Here is a 22,156-nt window from a genome sequence, read left to right on the forward strand (position 1 = left end):
GTAGATCAATCTAACCCTAACCCTAACCCTAACCCTAATCCTAACCCTAACCCTTGACTCTTGGCCCTTGGCCCTTGACCCCAGACCCCGACCCTAACCCTTGACCCTGATCCTGACCTCTGACCCCTGACCCTGGCCTTTGACCTTGGCCCTTGACCCTTGACCCCTGGCCCTGACCTTTGACCTTGGCCCTTGACCTTTGACCCTGGCCCTTAACCTTTGACCCCTGGCCCTGACCTTTGACCTTGGCCCTTGACCTTTGACCCTTGACCTTTGACCCCTGGCCCTGACCTTTGACCTTTGACCCCTGGCCCTGACCTTTGACCTTGGCCCTTGACCTTTGACCTGACCCTTGACCTTTGACCCTGGCCCTTGACCTTTGACCCCTGACCCTTGACCTTTGACCCTGGCCCCTGACCTTTGACCCCTGACCCTGACCCTTGACCCTTGGCACCTGACCCCTGACCCCTGGCCCTGACCCCTGGCCCTTGACCCCTGACCCCTGGCCCTGGCCCTGGCCCTGCCACCTGCGTTTTGCAAGTCGTTTAGACCGGATTTGGGCAGAAAAATGTTGGATTCCGGAAAGTACCAAAGTAATTCTGACTCCATGGTCTGATCATGGGATGCTTAGGATAGGATTCCGGATGGGAACCAAAGTAGAGAAGGGGAGGCCTCTTTGGAGGATCTCACCCCGAATGATGGAGGACGAAAGACGTGTCCTAGAGCTGGAAAAGAAAATCGCTCTTCTGCAATTGTTAAAAGGAAAAGGAGACTTTGTCCCAGTTTCGTGGTGGGAAGAGCTCAAGAGAGCCATGAAAGAACGGTGTGTGCAGTTACTGAAGGGCTATTATAAACAAGAGCTAAAAGATTACCAAGAAGCACTTTATCTCTTTTTGAAGATCCATTATAGGATTAGAAAGGGGTTTCCTTATGATCAGCAAAAGCTGGATCAAGCCAAGATGAAGATTAGAGACTATCACAAACAACAGAGGAAGATCAGGGTAGAAAGGCAGAGGAATAGGACAAAAGGACCGGTTTTGGAGAAAGGAGAATGGGAAAAAGACAGGATAGGAAAGATTAGAAGTGAGGAAATGACTAGCCTCCAGAATAAGAAAGGCGGTCAGACCGTAAGCAATACTAGGGAGATGCTTTCGCTGATGGGACAGCTGTATGGAGAATTGTACGAGGGACAAAACATTGAGGCTGAGACGATAGATAACTTCTTGAAAAGGGTGAACAGGGATAGCCATCAGGGCCTCTTGACGGAAGAGGAGAAGGAAGAGTTTTGTAGACCCATCACACCGGAGGAGGTCAAGAGAGTGATTGCGGAAGGGAGGGTCAAGTCGGCCCCTGGCCCCGACGGTCTCAATTATAGCTTCTACAAAAGGTTTAAAGAGACCATGAGTACCATTTTGGCAGGAGTTTTTAACACCGCTCTGGAGACAGAGAACTTGGGAGACGGTTTTTATACTGGTCTCCTTATTTTCCTGCCCAAGGCGAGAGATGCCACGCTTCCAGAAAACTGGCGTCCCATCACCCTCACTAATGTGGACTACAGGATTTTGGCCAAAGTCCTGAATAATAGACTGGTAAAGGTCATATCGAAACTGGTGGTAGGTACTCAGACGAGTGCGGTGCCTGGGAGGAAAATGACAGCATCCTTAGCTTTGTTGCGAGAATTCTTCCAAGGGACGGGGAGCATTAAGGACACGAACGGGATCCTGCAAGTAGATCAATCTAACCCTAACCCTAACCCTAACCCTAATCCTAACCCTAACCCTTGACTCTTGGCCCTTGGCCCTTGACCCCAGACCCCGACCCTGACCCTTGACCCTGATCCTGACCTCTGACCCCTGACCCTGGCCTTTGACCTTGGCCCTTGACCTCTGACCCCTGGCCCTGACCTTTGACCTTGGCCCTTGACCTTTGACCCTGGCCCTTGACCTTTGACCCCTGGCCCTGACCTTTGACCTTGGTCCTTGACCTTTGACCCCTGACCTTTGACCCCTGACCTTTGACCCCTGGCCCTGACCTTTGACCCTGGCCCTGACCTTTGACCCCTAGCCCTGACCTTTGACCTTTGACCCCTGGCCCTGACCTTTGACCTTGGCCCTTGACCTTTGACCTTGGCCCTTGACCTTTGACCCTGGCCCTTGACCTTTGACCTTGGCCCTTGACCTTTGACCCTGGCCCTTGACGTTTGACCCCTGACCCTTGACCTTTGACCCTGGCCCCTGACCTTTGACCCCTGACCCTGACCCTTGACCCTTGGCACCTGACCCCTGACCCCTGGCCCTGACCCCTGGCCCTTGACCCCTGACCCCTGGCCCTGGCCCTGGCCCTGACCCTGCCACCTGCGTTTTGCAAGTCGTTTAGACCGGATTTGGGCAGAAAAATGTTGGATTCCGGAAAGTACCAAAGTAATTCTGACTCCATGGTCTGATCATGGGATGCTTAGGATAGGATTCCGGATGGGAACCAAAGTTGAGAAGGGGAGGCCTCTTTGGAGGATCTCACCCCGAATGATGGAGGACGAAAGACGTGTCCTAGAGCTGGAAAAGAAAATCGCTCTTCTGCAATTGTTAAAAGGAAAAGGAGACTTTGTCCCAGTTTCGTGGTGGGAAGAGCTCAAGAGAGCCATGAAAGAACGGTGTGTGCAGTTACTGAAGGGCTATTATAAACAAGAGCTAAAAGATTACCAAGAAGCACTTTATCTCTTTTTGAAGATCCATTATAGGATTAGAAAGGGGTTTCCTTATGATCAGCAAAAGCTGGATCAAGCCAAGATGAAGATTAGAGACTATCACAAACAACAGAGGAAGATCAGGGTAGAAAGGCAGAGGAATAGGACAAAAGGACCGGTTTTGGAGAAAGGAGAATGGGAAAAAGACAGGATAGGAAAGATTAGAAGTGAGGAAATGACTAGCCTCCAGAATAAGAAAGGCGGTCAGACCGTAAGCAATACTAGGGAGATGCTTTCGCTGATGGGACAGCTGTATGGAGAATTGTACGAGGGACAAAACATTGAGGCTGAGACGATAGATAACTTCTTGAAAAGGGTGAACAGGGATAGCCATCAGGGCCTCTTGACGGAAGAGGAGAAGGAAGAGTTTTGTAGACCCATCACACCGGAGGAGGTCAAGAGAGTGATTGCGGAAGGGAGGGTCAAGTCGGCCCCTGGCCCCGACGGTCTCAATTATAGCTTCTACAAAAGGTTTAAAGAGACCATGAGTACCATTTTGGCAGGAGTTTTTAACACCGCTCTGGAGACAGAGAACTTGGGAGACGGTTTTTATACTGGTCTCCTTATTTTCCTGCCCAAGGCGAGAGATGCCACGCTTCCAGAAAACTGGCGTCCCATCACCCTCACTAATGTGGACTACAGGATTTTGGCCAAAGTCCTGAATAATAGACTGGTAAAGGTCATATCGAAACTGGTGGTAGGTACTCAGACGAGTGCGGTGCCTGGGAGGAAAATGACAGCATCCTTAGCTTTGTTGCGAGAATTCTTCCAAGGGACGGGGAGCATTAAGGACACGAACGGGATCCTGCAAGTAGATCAATCTAACCCTAACCCTAACCCTAACCCTAATCCTAACCCTAACCCTTGACTCTTGGCCCTTGGCCCTTGACCCCAGACCCCGACCCTGACCCTTGACCCTGATCCTGACCTCTGACCCCTGACCCTGGCCTTTGACCTTGGCCCTTGACCCTTGACCCCTGGCCCTGACCTTTGACCTTGGCCCTTGACCTTTGACCCTGGCCCTTGACCTTTGACCCCTGGCCCTGACCTTTGACCTTGGCCCTTGACCTTTGACCCTTGACCTTTGACCCCTGGCCCTGACCTTTGACCCCTGGCCCTGACCTTTGACCTTTGACCCCCCTGGCCCTGACCTTTGACCCCTGGCCCTGACCTTTGACCTTTGACCCCTGGCCCTGACCTTTGACCCCTGGCCCTGACCTTTGACCTTGGCCCTTGACCTTTGACCCTGGCCCTTGACCTTTGACCTTGGCCCCTGACCTTTGACCCTGACCTTTGACCCTGGCCCTTGACCTTTGACCCCTGACCCTTGACCTTTGACCCTGTCCCCTGACCTTTGACCCCTGACCCTGACCCTTGACCCTTGGCACCTGACCCCTGACCCCTGGCCCTGACCCCTGGCCCTTGACCCCTGACCCCTGGCCCTGGCCCTGGCCCTGACCCTGCCACCTGCGTTTTGCAAGTCGTTTAGACCGGATTTGGGCAGAAAAATGTTGGATTCCGGAAAGTACCAAAGTAATTCTGACTCCATGGTCTGATCATGGGATGCTTAGGATAGGATTCCGGATGGGAACCAAAGTAGAGAAGGGGAGGCCTCTTTGGAGGATCTCACCCCGAATGATGGAGGACGAAAGACGTGTCCTAGAGCTGGAAAAGAAAATCGCTCTTCTGCAATTGTTAAAAGGAAAAGGAGACTTTGTCCCAGTTTCGTGGTGGGAAGAGCTCAAGAGAGCCATGAAAGAACGGTGTGTGCAGTTACTGAAGGGCTATTATAAACAAGAGCTAAAAGATTACCAAGAAGCACTTTATCTCTTTTTGAAGATCCATTATAGGATTAGAAAGGGGTTTCCTTATGATCAGCAAAAGCTGGATCAAGCCAAGATGAAGATTAGAGACTATCACAAACAACAGAGGAAGATCAGGGTAGAAAGGCAGAGGAATAGGACAAAAGGACCGGTTTTGGAGAAAGGAGAATGGGAAAAAGACAGGATAGGAAAGATTAGAAGTGAGGAAATGACTAGCCTCCAGAATAAGAAAGGCGGTCAGACCGTAAGCAATACTAGGGAGATGCTTTCGCTGATGGGACAGCTGTATGGAGAATTGTACGAGGGACAAAACATTGAGGCTGAGACGATAGATAACTTCTTGAAAAGGGTGAACAGGGATAGCCATCAGGGCCTCTTGACGGAAGAGGAGAAGGAAGAGTTTTGTAGACCCATCACACCGGAGGAGGTCAAGAGAGTGATTGCGGAAGGGAGGGTCAAGTCGGCCCCTGGCCCCGACGGTCTCAATTATAGCTTCTACAAAAGGTTTAAAGAGACCATGAGTACCATTTTGGCAGGAGTTTTTAACACCGCTCTGGAGACAGAGAACTTGGGAGACGGTTTTTATACTGGTCTCCTTATTTTCCTGCCCAAGGCGAGAGATGCCACGCTTCCAGAAAACTGGCGTCCCATCACCCTCACTAATGTGGACTACAGGATTTTGGCCAAAGTCCTGAATAATAGACTGGTAAAGGTCATATCGAAACTGGTGGTAGGTACTCAGACGAGTGCGGTGCCTGGGAGGAAAATGACAGCATCCTTAGCTTTGTTGCGAGAATTCTTCCAAGGGACGGGGAGCATTAAGGACACGAACGGGATCCTGCAAGTAGATCAATCTAACCCTAACCCTAACCCTAACCCTAATCCTAACCCTAACCCTTGACTCTTGGCCCTTGGCCCTTGACCCCAGACCCCGACCCTGACCCTTGACCCTGATCCTGACCTCTGACCCCTGACCCTGGCCTTTGACCTTGGCCCTTGACCCTTGACCCCTGGCCCTGACCTTTGACCTTGGCCCTTGACCTTTGACCCTGGCCCTTGACCTTTGACCCCTGGCCCTGACCTTTGACCTTGGCCCTTGACCTTTGACCCTGACCCTTGACCTTTGACCCCTGGCCCTGACCTTTGACACTGGCCCTTGACCCTTGACCCCTGGCCCTGACCTTTGACCTTGGCCCTTGACCTTTGACCCTGACCCTTGACCTTTGACCCTGGCCCTTGACCTTTGACCCCTTACCCTTGACCTTTGACCCCTGACCTTTGACCTTGGCCCTCGACCTTTGACCCTGGCCCTTGACCTTTGACCTTGGCCCTTGACCTTTGACCCCTGACCCTTGACCCTGGCCCTTGACCTTTGACCCCTGACCCTTGACCCTTGGCACCTGACCCCTGACCCCTGGCCCTGACCCCTGGCCCTTGACCCCTGACCCCTGGCCCTGGCCCTGGCCCTGGCCCTGCCACCTGCGTTTTGCAAGTCGTTTAGACCGGATTTGGGCAGAAAAATGTTGGATTCCGGAAAGTACCAAAGTAATTCTGACTCCATGGTCTGATCATGGGATGCTTAGGATAGGATTCCGGATGGGAACCAAAGTAGAGAAGGGGAGGCCTCTTTGGAGGATCTCACCCCGAATGATGGAGGACGAAAGACGTGTCCTAGAGCTGGAAAAGAAAATCGCTCTTCTGCAATTGTTAAAAGGAAAAGGAGACTTTGTCCCAGTTTCGTGGTGGGAAGAGCTCAAGAGAGCCATGAAAGAACGGTGTGTGCAGTTACTGAAGGGCTATTATAAACAAGAGCTAAAAGATTACCAAGAAGCACTTTATCTCTTTTTGAAGATCCATTATAGGATTAGAAAGGGGTTTCCTTATGATCAGCAAAAGCTGGATCAAGCCAAGATGAAGATTAGAGACTATCACAAACAACAGAGGAAGATCAGGGTAGAAAGGCAGAGGAATAGGACAAAAGGACCGGTTTTGGAGAAAGGAGAATGGGAAAAAGACAGGATAGGAAAGATTAGAAGTGAGGAAATGACTAGCCTCCAGAATAAGAAAGGCGGTCAGACCGTAAGCAATACTAGGGAGATGCTTTCGCTGATGGGACAGCTGTATGGAGAATTGTACGAGGGACAAAACATTGAGGCTGAGACGATAGATAACTTCTTGAAAAGGGTGAACAGGGATAGCCATCAGGGCCTCTTGACGGAAGAGGAGAAGGAAGAGTTTTGTAGACCCATCACACCGGAGGAGGTCAAGAGAGTGATTGCGGAAGGGAGGGTCAAGTCGGCCCCTGGCCCCGACGGTCTCAATTATAGCTTCTACAAAAGGTTTAAAGAGACCATGAGTACCATTTTGGCAGGAGTTTTTAACACCGCTCTGGAGACAGAGAACTTGGGAGACGGTTTTTATACTGGTCTCCTTATTTTCCTGCCCAAGGCGAGAGATGCCACGCTTCCAGAAAACTGGCGTCCCATCACCCTCACTAATGTGGACTACAGGATTTTGGCCAAAGTCCTGAATAATAGACTGGTAAAGGTCATATCGAAACTGGTGGTAGGTACTCAGACGAGTGCGGTGCCTGGGAGGAAAATGACAGCATCCTTAGCTTTGTTGCGAGAATTCTTCCAAGGGACGGGGAGCATTAAGGACACGAACGGGATCCTGCAAGTAGATCAATCTAACCCTAACCCTAACCCTAACCCTAATCCTAACCCTAACCCTTGACTCTTGGCCCTTGGCCCTTGACCCCAGACCCCGACCCTGACCCTTGACCCTGATCCTGACCTCTGACCCCTGACCCTGGCCTTTGACCTTGGCCCTTGACCCTTGACCCCTGGCCCTGACCTTTGACCTTGGCCCTTGACCTTTGACCCTGGCCCTTGACCTTTGACCCCTGGCCCTGACCTTTGACCTTGGCCCTTGACCTTTGACCCTGACCCTTGACCTTTGACCCCTGGCCCTGACCTTTGACACTGGCCCTTGACCCTTGACCCCTGGCCCTGACCTTTGACCTTGGCCCTTGACCTTTGACCCTGACCCTTGACCTTTGACCCTGGCCCTTGACCTTTGACCCCTTACCCTTGACCTTTGACCCCTGACCTTTGACCTTGGCCCTCGACCTTTGACCCTGGCCCTTGACCTTTGACCTTGGCCCTTGACCTTTGACCCCTGACCCTTGACCCTGGCCCTTGACCTTTGACCCCTGACCCTTGACCCTTGGCACCTGACCCCTGACCCCTGGCCCTGACCCCTGGCCCTTGACCCCTGACCCCTGGCCCTGGCCCTGGCCCTGGCCCTGCCACCTGCGTTTTGCAAGTCGTTTAGACCGGATTTGGGCAGAAAAATGTTGGATTCCGGAAAGTACCAAAGTAATTCTGACTCCATGGTCTGATCATGGGATGCTTAGGATAGGATTCCGGATGGGAACCAAAGTAGAGAAGGGGAGGCCTCTTTGGAGGATCTCACCCCGAATGATGGAGGACGAAAGACGTGTCCTAGAGCTGGAAAAGAAAATCGCTCTTCTGCAATTGTTAAAAGGAAAAGGAGACTTTGTCCCAGTTTCGTGGTGGGAAGAGCTCAAGAGAGCCATGAAAGAACGGTGTGTGCAGTTACTGAAGGGCTATTATAAACAAGAGCTAAAAGATTACCAAGAAGCACTTTATCTCTTTTTGAAGATCCATTATAGGATTAGAAAGGGGTTTCCTTATGATCAGCAAAAGCTGGATCAAGCCAAGATGAAGATTAGAGACTATCACAAACAACAGAGGAAGATCAGGGTAGAAAGGCAGAGGAACAGGACAAAAGGACCGGTTTTGGAGAAAGGAGAATGGGAAAAAGACAGGATAGGAAAGATTAGAAGTGAGGAAATGACTAGCCTCCAGAATAAGAAAGGCGGTCAGACCGTAAGCAATACTAGGGAGATGCTTTCGCTGATGGGACAGCTGTATGGAGAATTGTACGAGGGACAAAACATTGAGGCTGAGACGATAGATAACTTCTTGAAAAGGGTGAACAGGGATAGCCATCAGGGCCTCTTGACGGAAGAGGAGAAGGAAGAGTTTTGTAGACCCATCACACCGGAGGAGGTCAAGAGAGTGATTGCGGAAGGGAGGGTCAAGTCGGCCCCTGGCCCCGACGGTCTCAATTATAGCTTCTACAAAAGGTTTAAAGAGACCATGAGTACCATTTTGGCAGGAGTTTTTAACACCGCTCTGGAGACAGAGAACTTGGGAGACGGTTTTTATACTGGTCTCCTTATTTTCCTGCCCAAGGCGAGAGATGCCACGCTTCCAGAAAACTGGCGTCCCATCACCCTCACTAATGTGGACTACAGGATTTTGGCCAAAGTCCTGAATAATAGACTGGTAAAGGTCATATCGAAACTGGTGGTAGGTACTCAGACGAGTGCGGTGCCTGGGAGGAAAATGACAGCATCCTTAGCTTTGTTGCGAGAATTCTTCCAAGGGACGGGGAGCATTAAGGACACGAACGGGATCCTGCAAGTAGATCAATCTAACCCTAACCCTAACCCTAACCCTAATCCTAACCCTAACCCTTGACTCTTGGCCCTTGGCCCTTGACCCCAGACCCCGACCCTAACCCTTGACCCTGATCCTGACCTCTGACCCCTGACCCTGGCCTTTGACCTTGGCCCTTGACCCTTGACCCCTGGCCCTGACCTTTGACCTTGGCCCTTGACCTTTGACCCTGGCCCTTAACCTTTGACCCCTGGCCCTGACCTTTGACCTTGGCCCTTGACCTTTGACCCTTGACCCCTTACCTTTGACCCCTGGCCCTGACCTTTGACCCCTGGCCCTGACCTTTGACATTTGACCCCCTGGCCCTGACCTTTGACCTTTGACCCCTGGCCCTGACCTTTGACCCCTGGCCCTGACCTTTGACCCTGACCCTTGTCCTTTGACCCTGGCCCTTGACCTTTGACCCCTGACCCTTGACCTTTGACCCTGGCCCCTGACCTTTGACCCCTGACCCTGACCCTTGACCCTTGGCACCTGACCCCTGACCCCTGGCCCTGACCCCTGGCCCTTGACCCCTGGCCCCTGGCCCTGGCCCTGGCCCTGCCACCTGCGTTTTGCAAGTCGTTTAGACCGGATTTGGGCAGAAAAATGTTGGATTCCGGAAAGTACCAAAGTAATTCTGACTCCATGGTCTGATCATGGGATGCTTAGGATAGGATTCCGGATGGGAACCAAAGTAGAGAAGGGGAGGCCTCTTTGGAGGATCTCACCCCGAATGATGGAGGACGAAAGACGTGTCCTAGAGCTGGAAAAGAAAATCGCTCTTCTGCAATTGTTAAAAGGAAAAGGAGACTTTGTCCCAGTTTCGTGGTGGGAAGAGCTCAAGAGAGCCATGAAAGAACGGTGTGTGCAGTTACTGAAGGGCTATTATAAACAAGAGCTAAAAGATTACCAAGAAGCACTTTATCTCTTTTTGAAGATCCATTATAGGATTAGAAAGGGGTTTCCTTATGATCAGCAAAAGCTGGATCAAGCCAAGATGAAGATTAGAGACTATCACAAACAACAGAGGAAGATCAGGGTAGAAAGGCAGAGGAATAGGACAAAAGGACCGGTTTTGGAGAAAGGAGAATGGGAAAAAGACAGGATAGGAAAGATTAGAAGTGAGGAAATGACTAGCCTCCAGAATAAGAAAGGCGGTCAGACCGTAAGCAATACTAGGGAGATGCTTTCGCTGATGGGACAGCTGTATGGAGAATTGTACGAGGGACAAAACATTGAGGCTGAGACGATAGATAACTTCTTGAAAAGGGTGAACAGGGATAGCCATCAGGGCCTCTTGACGGAAGAGGAGAAGGAAGAGTTTTGTAGACCCATCACACCGGAGGAGGTCAAGAGAGTGATTGCGGAAGGGAGGGTCAAGTCGGCCCCTGGCCCCGACGGTCTCAATTATAGCTTCTACAAAAGGTTTAAAGAGACCATGAGTACCATTTTGGCAGGAGTTTTTAACACCGCTCTGGAGACAGAGAACTTGGGAGACGGTTTTTATACTGGTCTCCTTATTTTCCTGCCCAAGGCGAGAGATGCCACGCTTCCAGAAAACTGGCGTCCCATCACCCTCACTAATGTGGACTACAGGATTTTGGCCAAAGTCCTGAATAATAGACTGGTAAAGGTCATATCGAAACTGGTGGTAGGTACTCAGACGAGTGCGGTGCCTGGGAGGAAAATGACAGCATCCTTAGCTTTGTTGCGAGAATTCTTCCAAGGGACGGGGAGCATTAAGGACACGAACGGGATCCTGCAAGTAGATCAATCTAACCCTAACCCTAACCCTAACCCTAATCCTAACCCTAACCCTTGACTCTTGGCCCTTGGCCCTTGACCCCAGACCCCGACCCTGACCCTTGACCCTGATCCTGACCTCTGACCCCTGACCCTGGCCTTTGACCTTGGCCCTTGACCCTTGACCCCTGGCCCTGACCTTTGACCTTGGCCCTTGACCTTTGACCCTGGCCCTTAACCTTTGACCCCTGGCCCTGACCTTTGACCTTGGCCCTTGACCTTTGACCCTTGACCCCTTACCTTTGACCCCTGGCCCTGACCTTTGACCCCTGGCCCTGACCTTTGACATTTGACCCCTGGCCCTGACCTTTGACCTTTGACCCCTGGCCCTGACCTTTGACCCCTGGCCCTGACCTTTGACCCTGACCCTTGACCTTTGACCCTGGCCCTTGACCTTTGACCCCTGACCCTTGACCTTTGACCCTGGCCCCTGACCTTTGACCCCTGACCCTGACCCTTGACCCTTGGCACCTGACCCCTGACCCCTGGCCCTGACCCCTGGCCCTTGACCCCTGGCCCCTGGCCCTGGCCCTGGCCCTGCCACCTGCGTTTTGCAAGTCGTTTAGACCGGATTTGGGCAGAAAAATGTTGGATTCCGGAAAGTACCAAAGTAATTCTGACTCCATGGTCTGATCATGGGATGCTTAGGATAGGATTCCGGATGGGAACCAAAGTAGAGAAGGGGAGGCCTCTTTGGAGGATCTCACCCCGAATGATGGAGGACGAAAGACGTGTCCTAGAGCTGGAAAAGAAAATCGCTCTTCTGCAATTGTTAAAAGGAAAAGGAGACTTTGTCCCAGTTTCGTGGTGGGAAGAGCTCAAGAGAGCCATGAAAGAACGGTGTGTGCAGTTACTGAAGGGCTATTATAAACAAGAGCTAAAAGATTACCAAGAAGCACTTTATCTCTTTTTGAAGATCCATTATAGGATTAGAAAGGGGTTTCCTTATGATCAGCAAAAGCTGGATCAAGCCAAGATGAAGATTAGAGACTATCACAAACAACAGAGGAAGATCAGGGTAGAAAGGCAGAGGAATAGGACAAAAGGACCGGTTTTGGAGAAAGGAGAATGGGAAAAAGACAGGATAGGAAAGATTAGAAGTGAGGAAATGACTAGCCTCCAGAATAAGAAAGGCGGTCAGACCGTAAGCAATACTAGGGAGATGCTTTCGCTGATGGGACAGCTGTATGGAGAATTGTACGAGGGACAAAACATTGAGGCTGAGACGATAGATAACTTCTTGAAAAGGGTGAACAGGGATAGCCATCAGGGCCTCTTGACGGAAGAGGAGAAGGAAGAGTTTTGTAGACCCATCACACCGGAGGAGGTCAAGAGAGTGATTGCGGAAGGGAGGGTCAAGTCGGCCCCTGGCCCCGACGGTCTCAATTATAGCTTCTACAAAAGGTTTAAAGAGACCATGAGTACCATTTTGGCAGGAGTTTTTAACACCGCTCTGGAGACAGAGAACTTGGGAGACGGTTTTTATACTGGTCTCCTTATTTTCCTGCCCAAGGCGAGAGATGCCACGCTTCCAGAAAACTGGCGTCCCATCACCCTCACTAATGTGGACTACAGGATTTTGGCCAAAGTCCTGAATAATAGACTGGTAAAGGTCATATCGAAACTGGTGGTAGGTACTCAGACGAGTGCGGTGCCTGGGAGGAAAATGACAGCATCCTTAGCTTTGTTGCGAGAATTCTTCCAAGGGACGGGGAGCATTAAGGACACGAACGGGATCCTGCAAGTAGATCAATCTAACCCTAACCCTAACCCTAACCCTAATCCTAACCCTAACCCTTGACTCTTGGCCCTTGGCCCTTGACCCCAGACCCCGACCCTTGACCCTGATCCTGACCTCTGACCCCTGACCCTGGCCTTTGACCTTGGCCCTTGACCCTTGACCCCTGGTCCTGACCTTTGACCTTGGCCCTTGACCTTTGACCCTGGCCCTTAACCTTTGACCCCTGGCCCTGACCTTTGACCTTGGCCCTTGACCTTTGACCCTTGACCCCTTACCTTTGACCCCTGGCCCTGACCTTTGACATTTGACCCCTGGCCCTGACCTTTGACCTTTGACCCCTGGCCCTGACCTTTGACCCCTGGCCCTGACCTTTGACCCTGACCCTTGACCTTTGACCCTGGCCCCTGACCTTTGACCCCTGACCCTGACCCTTGACCCTTGGCCCTTGGCACCTGACCCCTGGCCCCTGGCCCTGACCCCTGGCCCTTGACCCCTGACCCCTGGCCCTGGCCCTGACCCTGCCACCTGCGTTTTGCAAGTCGTTTAGACCGGATTTGGGCAGAAAAATGTTGGATTCCGGAAAGTACCAAAGTAATTCTGACTCCATGGTCTGATCATGGGATGCTTAGGATAGGATTCCGGATGGGAACCAAAGTTGAGAAGGGGAGGCCTCTTTGGAGGATCTCACCCCGAATGATGGAGGACGAAAGACGTGTCCTAGAGCTGGAAAAGAAAATCGCTCTTCTGCAATTGTTAAAAGGAAAAGGAGACTTTGTCCCAGTTTCGTGGTGGGAAGAGCTCAAGAGAGCCATGAAAGAACGGTGTGTGCAGTTACTGAAGGGCTATTATAAACAAGAGCTAAAAGATTACCAAGAAGCACTTTATCTCTTTTTGAAGATCCATTATAGGATTAGAAAGGGGTTTCCTTATGATCAGCAAAAGCTGGATCAAGCCAAGATGAAGATTAGAGACTATCACAAACAACAGAGGAAGATCAGGGTAGAAAGGCAGAGGAATAGGACAAAAGGACCGGTTTTGGAGAAAGGAGAATGGGAAAAAGACAGGATAGGAAAGATTAGAAGTGAGGAAATGACTAGCCTCCAGAATAAGAAAGGCGGTCAGACCGTAAGCAATACTAGGGAGATGCTTTCGCTGATGGGACAGCTGTATGGAGAATTGTACGAGGGACAAAACATTGAGGCTGAGACGATAGATAACTTCTTGAAAAGGGTGAACAGGGATAGCCATCAGGGCCTCTTGACGGAAGAGGAGAAGGAAGAGTTTTGTAGACCCATCACACCGGAGGAGGTCAAGAGAGTGATTGCGGAAGGGAGGGTCAAGTCGGCCCCTGGCCCCGACGGTCTCAATTATAGCTTCTACAAAAGGTTTAAAGAGACCATGAGTACCATTTTGGCAGGAGTTTTTAACACCGCTCTGGAGACAGAGAACTTGGGAGACGGTTTTTATACTGGTCTCCTTATTTTCCTGCCCAAGGCGAGAGATGCCACGCTTCCAGAAAACTGGCGTCCCATCACCCTCACTAATGTGGACTACAGGATTTTGGCCAAAGTCCTGAATAATAGACTGGTAAAGGTCATATCGAAACTGGTGGTAGGTACTCAGACGAGTGCGGTGCCTGGGAGGAAAATGACAGCATCCTTAGCTTTGTTGCGAGAATTCTTCCAAGGGACGGGGAGCATTAAGGACACGAACGGGATCCTGCAAGTAGATCAATCTAACCCTAACCCTAACCCTAACCCTAATCCTAACCCTAACCCTTGACTCTTGGCCCTTGACCCCAGACCCCGACCCTGACCCTTGACCCTGATCCTGACCTCTGACCCCTGACCCTGGCCTTTGACCTTGGCCCTTGACCCTGGCCCTGACCTTTGACCCTGGCCCTTGACCTTTGACCCTGGCCCTTGACCTTTGACCCTGGCCCTTGACCTTTGACCCTGGCCCTTTGCCTTTGACCCTTGACCTTTGACCCCTGGCCCTGACCTTTGACCTTAGACCCCTGGCCCTGACCTTTGACCCCTGGCCCTGACCTTTGACCCCCTCGCCCATGACCTTTGACCTTTGACCCTGACCCTTGGCCTTTGACCCTGGCCCTTGACCTTTGACCCCTGACCCTTGACCTTTGACCCCTGACCCTTGACCTTTGACCCCCTGACCTTTGACCCCTGGTCCTGGCCCTTGACCTTTGACCGTGGCCCTTGACCCTTAACCCCTAGCCCTGACCCTTGACCTTTGACCCTGGTCCTTGACCCTTGACCTTTGACCCTGGCCCTTGACCCCTGACCCTTGACCTTTGACCCTGGCCCTTGACCCCTGACCCTGACCTTTGACCCCTGACCCTGACTCTTGAACCTTGGCACCTGACCCCTGACCCTAACCCTAACCCTAACCCTTTCTTCCATGAGCTGCGAAGAATATTAGCGGGCGATGCCAGCGTTGAAGCAAAGCGAGTGTCGGACGAGACCGAGGTTTCCTACCACGACAAAGAGAGCCTCGAGCTGGTCGAGGAAGGGCCCTCTAGACCCATCCCGGAGCAGGACCCCTTGGCCGAATCGCAGGATCTGTTTTCCCAAGGTAACATGCCATGCCAATGGTATAATTTCCTCTCTAAAGTTTTGAAAGAATGTCCGCATCTTTTTCATATATATGCACTAGTATTTCGTCACGTGAGCAGTCGGTTTCCGCTTTGTGCCAGGCCCCCCTTATGTGGCCCACCGCAATGGAAAGCCGCGCATGAATCCCTGCACACTTTTTCTGTCTATGCGTTCATGTGCATGTGGCATCCGAGCGCAGCTGTTTTACTGTGCATTTTTATCTCTGCATTTCAGAAACCGTTGTTACTCTGGACCCTGATCAGGAGGTACATTTGGTGCTGGAGGAGGTTGATCTGCAGACCCTGCTGCAAGAAGTGCAGCAGCAGGAACCAGCGGGCAGGAGCTTGGGGCCTAGCGGAAGCCAATCCCAAACCCAGGCGGGAAGCAATGGTAGGTTCTCCATTGATGGCAGTTGTGGCGTGCATAACTTTACAGGAGTGTTACCAGAGAGAATTTACTTTTTTATGGATATGTTCCCCCATCCATGCCTTAGGCTTCTGCTTTGCATAACAAAAAGAGAGATGTTATGTGTATAGGCTGTATTCAAAATACAGCACTGTCCAAGCCCCATGGGCAGCCCATGGCAAAACTCCAAAGTCTGACCAGAAACTCCCCGTTTGTTCCTTCAGCGCCATGTTTCCCACTGGGGTCAGACTACATATTCTCTGGAACCACATGTATCACTGTGTATCGATACGTACCATAAGTGGATTGGAGTAAATGGTCCTCTAGGGTTCCCCCAAATCTGCCATTTTCCTGCCCCCCCCCCCACATGGAATATCTGTTTGTTTTCAACCCTGACTGTGTGTTGAGTGGTGTGTGTGTGCCTACTACTTAAAAGACTGGAGGAATGCCATTCAAAATCTTCCACCCTTACTTTTGTTATGGAAATAGAGTTTGGACTGCTGAATAGAGGTAGCCTCAACTGTAATTGTTTTTATTGTCAAGCCTGATATTTCTGTAGTTCTCCTCTAGCTGCTAGAAGGGCAGGAAAAGGGGCACCTTTTGAGAGTGGGACCTGTGGTATAAGGCTGGTATAAGGACATAAATAATGGGTGGTCGCTTCACTACCATTAACCCACTGCAAACCTTGGCTAATGGGCAGGCATCCCCCTTGGGATGGCCAATGGTTTTGGCCTCCCACAATAATGCATCTGGCAAATGGAGTAACTTTTGCCCTCATGGTATATCAGCATACACAGATCTATATCTGTATGAGAGTATACACTGGCCCCCACGGTAACGTCTTTCTCCTTTGCCTTCCTGCTTCACCACTTACAGTTTCCAATAAAAATTCCTTATCTCTTTCAGCTTGTGCCATCATGAACCCCCTTGCGGTGATGACTCCTGCCGAAAGACTTGCCCTCATTAAACGGAAGAAGGTGAGGGACTCTGCCACTGCAGCCATCGAAAAGATTGCCACCCAGTCAGCTGCCCAGATGAATTCACTTCTGGGGTTTTTGAGGGAGGAGAGGAAAAAAGATGTGGCCATGGAAGAAAAGTCGATCGGCGTCATGGCACAACTGATTGCAGAGGACAAAGAGAGCTTGCAGCAACTCACAGGTGCTCTGCTGGCCAGTAACCAGATCATGGAAAAAATGGGTACCCTGATGGAGTCACAGGGTCCACAAGGCAATGTTACTGGCATGCCTAGGAAGAAGCGCTTTAAGCGTTCCCCAGGCTCCATGCCACAATCAACAATTAATTCCCCTTCTAGCCCTTCTGTCAACCAGCAGGAGTCTCAAGGAGGGTCTACAGCCTCATCGGGGGGTGCGGTTCCTGGACCAAGTTCCAGGCCTATGCGCAAGATTAAGAAGCCAGTAACGCTTTCCCCATGAATGAAGGTGGTAGAAGCAATCCACAACCCCTCTGTAGCAATGAGGGATGTGTTTGTGGCCTGCTGATGATCCAAACCTGCAGTCTGGTTTGGACCATGTTACATACCATCTGCCTCGGTTCCAATGGTTAAATTGGCCAGATGGTTTAACTTTTCATGACAGTTGCTGCTTGACTAGTTGTAATGGTTGCACATTACAAGTGTATCCTGTATATGACTTAAATGGTTGTAATGGTTTAACATTACGAATGTTTCCTGTTAAGGAGATAAATAGTTGTAATGGTTTAACATTACCTATAGGCCTATTAGTCCTCGGGCTGTGAGTACACACCACACATTTACTGTCTGACTGGACATTTATGTGCCTTTGTACTGTGCCGTGTTTTGGGTTGCCCTAAATAAACCAATCTTCTATAAACAAGTTCCATTGTGTGTAATATGTATGTCTCTAGCAGACATGTAGCAGTGAGAAAGGACCACAAGGAAACATTCTTTCAAAAAATATAAACTATTTAATTATTTAAACTATTTACAGACATCTTCAAACTCCTCCGGCCAGCGCTGGATACACTCAAGCCTCCCCACTCTCTGCTCTAGGCCCTCGAGCCTGGACAGCCTCTGCTCCATCAAGGCCAGCCTTTGTTCTTGGGCCCCTACCCGCATCAGAATGTTGGAGTACCCTGCAGACAACAAGCAAGAACAAATAGATGTGTAAACACTCTCTTCCCCCCAAAGTGCCAGCCTATTATTCACTAGCAACAAAACTACTTTATCTACTATTCCTCTTAACATGATGTGCCTAGCAGACATGTAACAGCAACCTTTCCATGCTTATGCGCCACAGTGTTGCCCTGCTTGTGGCATCCGCTTTGTGGCGTGCACTCCTTCACACAAAACATCCATGTACACTGATGTGTCAGCTTGCTAGGGTTGAATAGGACACACCCATACATGCACAAGTGTCTGCAGTCATGCTGTTATGCTGCCTGCCGATAGTATTGTAGGGCATAAACCACAAGAATTAACCAGATGAAATATGTTGGCAACTCACAAAGTGCGGGTGGTGTCGCCGCAGCAATCCCTGCAGCACGGGACGGTCCAGGCTGCGGTTCTTCAGCTGTGGGGTAGGACAGAATAGTTAATTACACATTTATCTCAGCTTGGTGTGTAACAGAAGGGCTCTCACACAGGGCCTGACAGCTAAGTATGTGTCTGCGATAATAACACCTCCCTTGGAAGGGTCAGAATGGATGACCACATGGTGTCCCACGGTCCAGTTATCCTCTTCCTTTACAACCCAATTCCATAACCAAACTCCAGAGGGACATTCCCTGATCTAACGTACCTTCAATCTGCCCCGCCTCCTCCTCCTCCTCTGCCGATGACCCACGGGCAGCCAAACTTTTGAAACCAACCTGGCGGGGGCCTCCGCTCCCAAGCTGCAGGCCTCCCGGCCCTCTGCCACATGTCCGCCAGCCTCTCATAGAACAGCGAGCGGGCATGTTGCAGGGGGCTGCCCTGGCAGATCTCCCGGACCTTGATGAAGGCTGCCTTCAGGTTTTTGAACCGGGTCCGGCATTGCACTGGAACCCGGTTCCACCCACGCCTTTTGAGGTACCGGGAGGCTCTCTCGTACAGATGGAGGTTGGGTGGCTGCTGGAGTGCATCAGCCGCCTCAACCCCGCATCTGTACGCCCGAGAGAATGCAGGAGGAGGTCGGTTTCCTGGACCGTCCAGTGCTCGATCCTTGTGAGCCTCCTCAGCGCCATCTTCCCCCAACGGACAGACTGCGCACACATTGGCTTATATATGGCCCCAAAGTTTCAAAAAGTAGCCCTACACCTCTTACTGGATGGCTGGAGGGCTCTACAGGTAATTTGTTACAATGTAGTCAACTCAAGCTTGGCGCCGTTAGAGGAGGAGTGTAGGCGGAGACATCACTCCCCGTCCTCTATGGTGGCCTGGGGGGGCCTACAACTATGCGCGTAGCGTTCATGCGCATAAATTGTCAAAGTCTGTGTAAACATACAGCAAATATGTGCACAATAATTTCATAATATTTCGGACTGGGACACACCCCCATTATAGTTTCTTTTTGAGGTGCTGTGCAGCCCAGCGCAAGACACAGCATCCCAGTATAGAAACCAGTATCAAAGGATTGCGGTGGGTGCTTTGCATGTTGAAGGATAGATCATTAAAAGCAAACCCGAGGACCATGCAGACCAACCCCATACTGCCATACAGGATATCCTGTAGTCTGGCAGATTCCATTCCACTCCTTGGGACACAGCAAAGCTGCAGACAATGGGAGGAGATGTATGCACCACCAAGCTATAACCTAAAGTTGCACAATTGAAGTGGAGAGCAAAGCTTGTTCCACTGACCGTGGCATGTGATATGGCTCTCACAGTTCCCCCCTCCCACCAACACTAGAAGGAGATGCAGGGTGAATGTCATGACATCCTTACACACGCACACACACCCAATCTTGCAGTACACTCATGGCATGTTGTGTTTCCAGGGAAGAAAAGGAAAACATATTGAAACGGTGATAGCAAATGCAAACCTTTATTTTTGTAACAGTGAAGTCAAAAAACAGAAAACAGTGGTGGTAGACAACATTGTGTTTCAGGGACCTGATGCTTTAAATCCCAGAAATACTGCACCAGTGCATTCCTTGTATTCTCACCCTCTGATTTCTCCTGGTCAGCATTTGCGTTGCGTAAACTGGCAGCATTAAGCACAAATCGCCTTGGCCAAGATGGTGCACCCTCCAAAATGCGCCCCCCAGTCTCCATGAGGTTGTGGAGAACGCAGCATGCCACTATGACAGAGTTAACGTTCTCCTCTGCCAGCTCCAACGGTGCGGTGAGACACCGCCATCTTGCCTTCAAGTGGCCAAAGGCACGTTCCACCGTGTTCCTGGCTCTGTTGAGGTGGCGATTATACAGTGCCTGGCGCGGCTGCAAAGTGCCTTTGAAAGGAGTCACGACCCAGTTTTTCACCCCATATCCCGCATCTGCAATCAACAGGGGGCCCACCTGCTTGCCACAGATGGTGACAGTAGGATTCCCTGGCACAAACAGACCTGCACGCATCGTTTTGTAGATGGAAGAGTGGCGGAAAACGAAGCCGTCGTGTGAGGTCCCGCTCCATCCAACGCATACATTGATGAAGAGTCCAGTGTGGTCCACTGTTCCCTGCAAGAGCATGCTGTATGTGTCCTTGCGGTTGATGTACTCCCCACCTTGACGCACCGGCAAAATGATGTGACAGTGGCACCCATCAACAGCCCCAATTACTTGTGGGAATCCCATAGCCTTGAAGCCTGCCATGATCTGGAATAGAAATAGCACACCTGTAAATAGCGCAGTAAGGCTAATGGTTGGCAGTCATTGAACAAACACGCATGTATATAAAGAAAACACAAGATATTGCGTGTCACCCCGCCTAGAACTATTTGAGTTGGCTGAATGATAATAACTTTTGTTTTTAGTGTTGTTGTAGTTACTATTACATGCAAAGCAGTAAAATATACAAATAGATCTGCAAGTAATCATAACAATATTATGAGAAAAATAACAAGTAGGTTAATAATAACATTTATGGCATCCCCACCCTAAAGCCAAGGTTTGCTAGGCGACTCACAATTTGTTAATTATGCATGTAGACATTTCCTAAAGGGTGCAATCAGTGGCAGCAATAGAAATATTACATACCTTCCTGTGGTCACCGAGGTACACTGTCTTGTGAAGGAGTACTTTCTCTATGGCCAGGACTACAGAGATGAAAATGGAACACACTGTCGATTTCCCCACGCCGAATCGTGTGGTCGCTGTGCCATAGGACCCCTGATTAGCCAGGATCCAAACTGTGATGGCCACCCTCTTCTCCACCGGTATGGCGGAGCGCAGACGGGTGTCCTCCCTGCAGATCTCTGGACGCAGCTGTTCCACAAGAAGCAGGAAAAGCCTTTTAGGCATCCGCAGATGTTTGATCCATTTTTCATCGGACCAAACAGTGCATAACAGCTTCGGCCAGAAGTCCGTTTCGTGTGGGTAGACCCACCACCTCCTGGGCATTGGCCGGAGACATTGGGCAACTCTCCCACCCGCAGTCGCTACAATTTGCTGGGCATGGCGACCAACCACGAGGCAGGTCTTCCTACTCCTGTGCTGCCTCCTACTCGTCCTCCTCCTGTTCATGTTGAACATAACGTGGAACTGTCGGAGGCACCTATGCCTGCGCTGCAACACCGCAACAACAGACCTGATTATCGCTCGTTGGGCCAGGATGAGATACAACAAAGGATGCATCTTCCGCTCTCACAGTTCGAACTGGAAATGCCGGACAAAATAGCGACAGCGGATGTGCAGTCGCGAGGCAATTGCCACCAGCAGAAGTGCAAACAAACCTGAAGGCAAACATGTAAACAAACACACGTGACTGTTGGGATCCTCACCAGAAAAAACCGGCACACATGCGCATATGCTTTCAAAAATAATAAAAAAAATTTAGAGTTAAAAGGGGAGGGTGATATACATATGCAATGTTTCCGGGGAAGACAGAATGGTGAATGTTCAGAAACGGGATGGGAAAATAATTGGGGGGAAAAGAACACACACATGTGCATATGCTTTCAAAAAAAATTAATTTTTTTTTAAAGTTGAAAGGGGAGGGTTAGATAATAATGAAATGTTTCCGGGGAAAGGATGGTTAATGTTCTGAAATTGAATGAGAAAAGCACTAAGGGAAAAGAACTGGGGGAAAATAAAGGACGCACACATGTGCATAATCTTTCAACCCAAAGCAAAAGGAAAAAAAAAAGCCAGGATTGCTCCCAATGTCTTCCGGGTGTGTCAGCACCAACGTCACCACCTACGTCACTTGATTGACAGATCTTAACATGAGGAAAACCCAAACAGGTTCGCAAATGACCGGGTAAGAGACCCCATCTTTAATCGGATCATGGAAATATGAACTTTCACCCGGGTTAAATTGCCGCGGGCGGCTTCGAAGGGGGAAAAGCAGTGGGCACTCGCGACTAGGTAGACCCGAAGAGGGG

General features: G+C 50.5%; 1 protein-coding gene across 1 annotated transcript; it reads right to left on the minus strand.

Annotated features, from left to right (window-relative positions):
* Positions 1-19,556: 19,556 nt before the first annotated feature.
* On the minus strand, positions 19,557-21,173 carry LOC149323195 (uncharacterized). Its single transcript, XM_089537665.1, has 2 exons — positions 20,811-21,173; positions 19,557-20,429 (listed from the first exon to the last, which is right to left on the minus strand). The coding sequence occupies exons 1-2, from the start codon at positions 21,171-21,173 to the stop codon at positions 19,680-19,682; spliced, it is 1,113 nt and encodes a 370-aa protein (XP_089393791.1). The 3' UTR covers positions 19,557-19,679.
* Positions 21,174-22,156: the final 983 nt, after the last annotated feature.

Source organism: Sceloporus occidentalis, unplaced genomic scaffold (genome assembly GCF_023333645.1).
Source record: "Sceloporus occidentalis isolate IW3139 unplaced genomic scaffold, rSceOcc1.0.p SCAF_1, whole genome shotgun sequence".
Classification (NCBI taxonomy): Eukaryota; Metazoa; Chordata; class Lepidosauria; order Squamata; family Phrynosomatidae; genus Sceloporus; species Sceloporus occidentalis.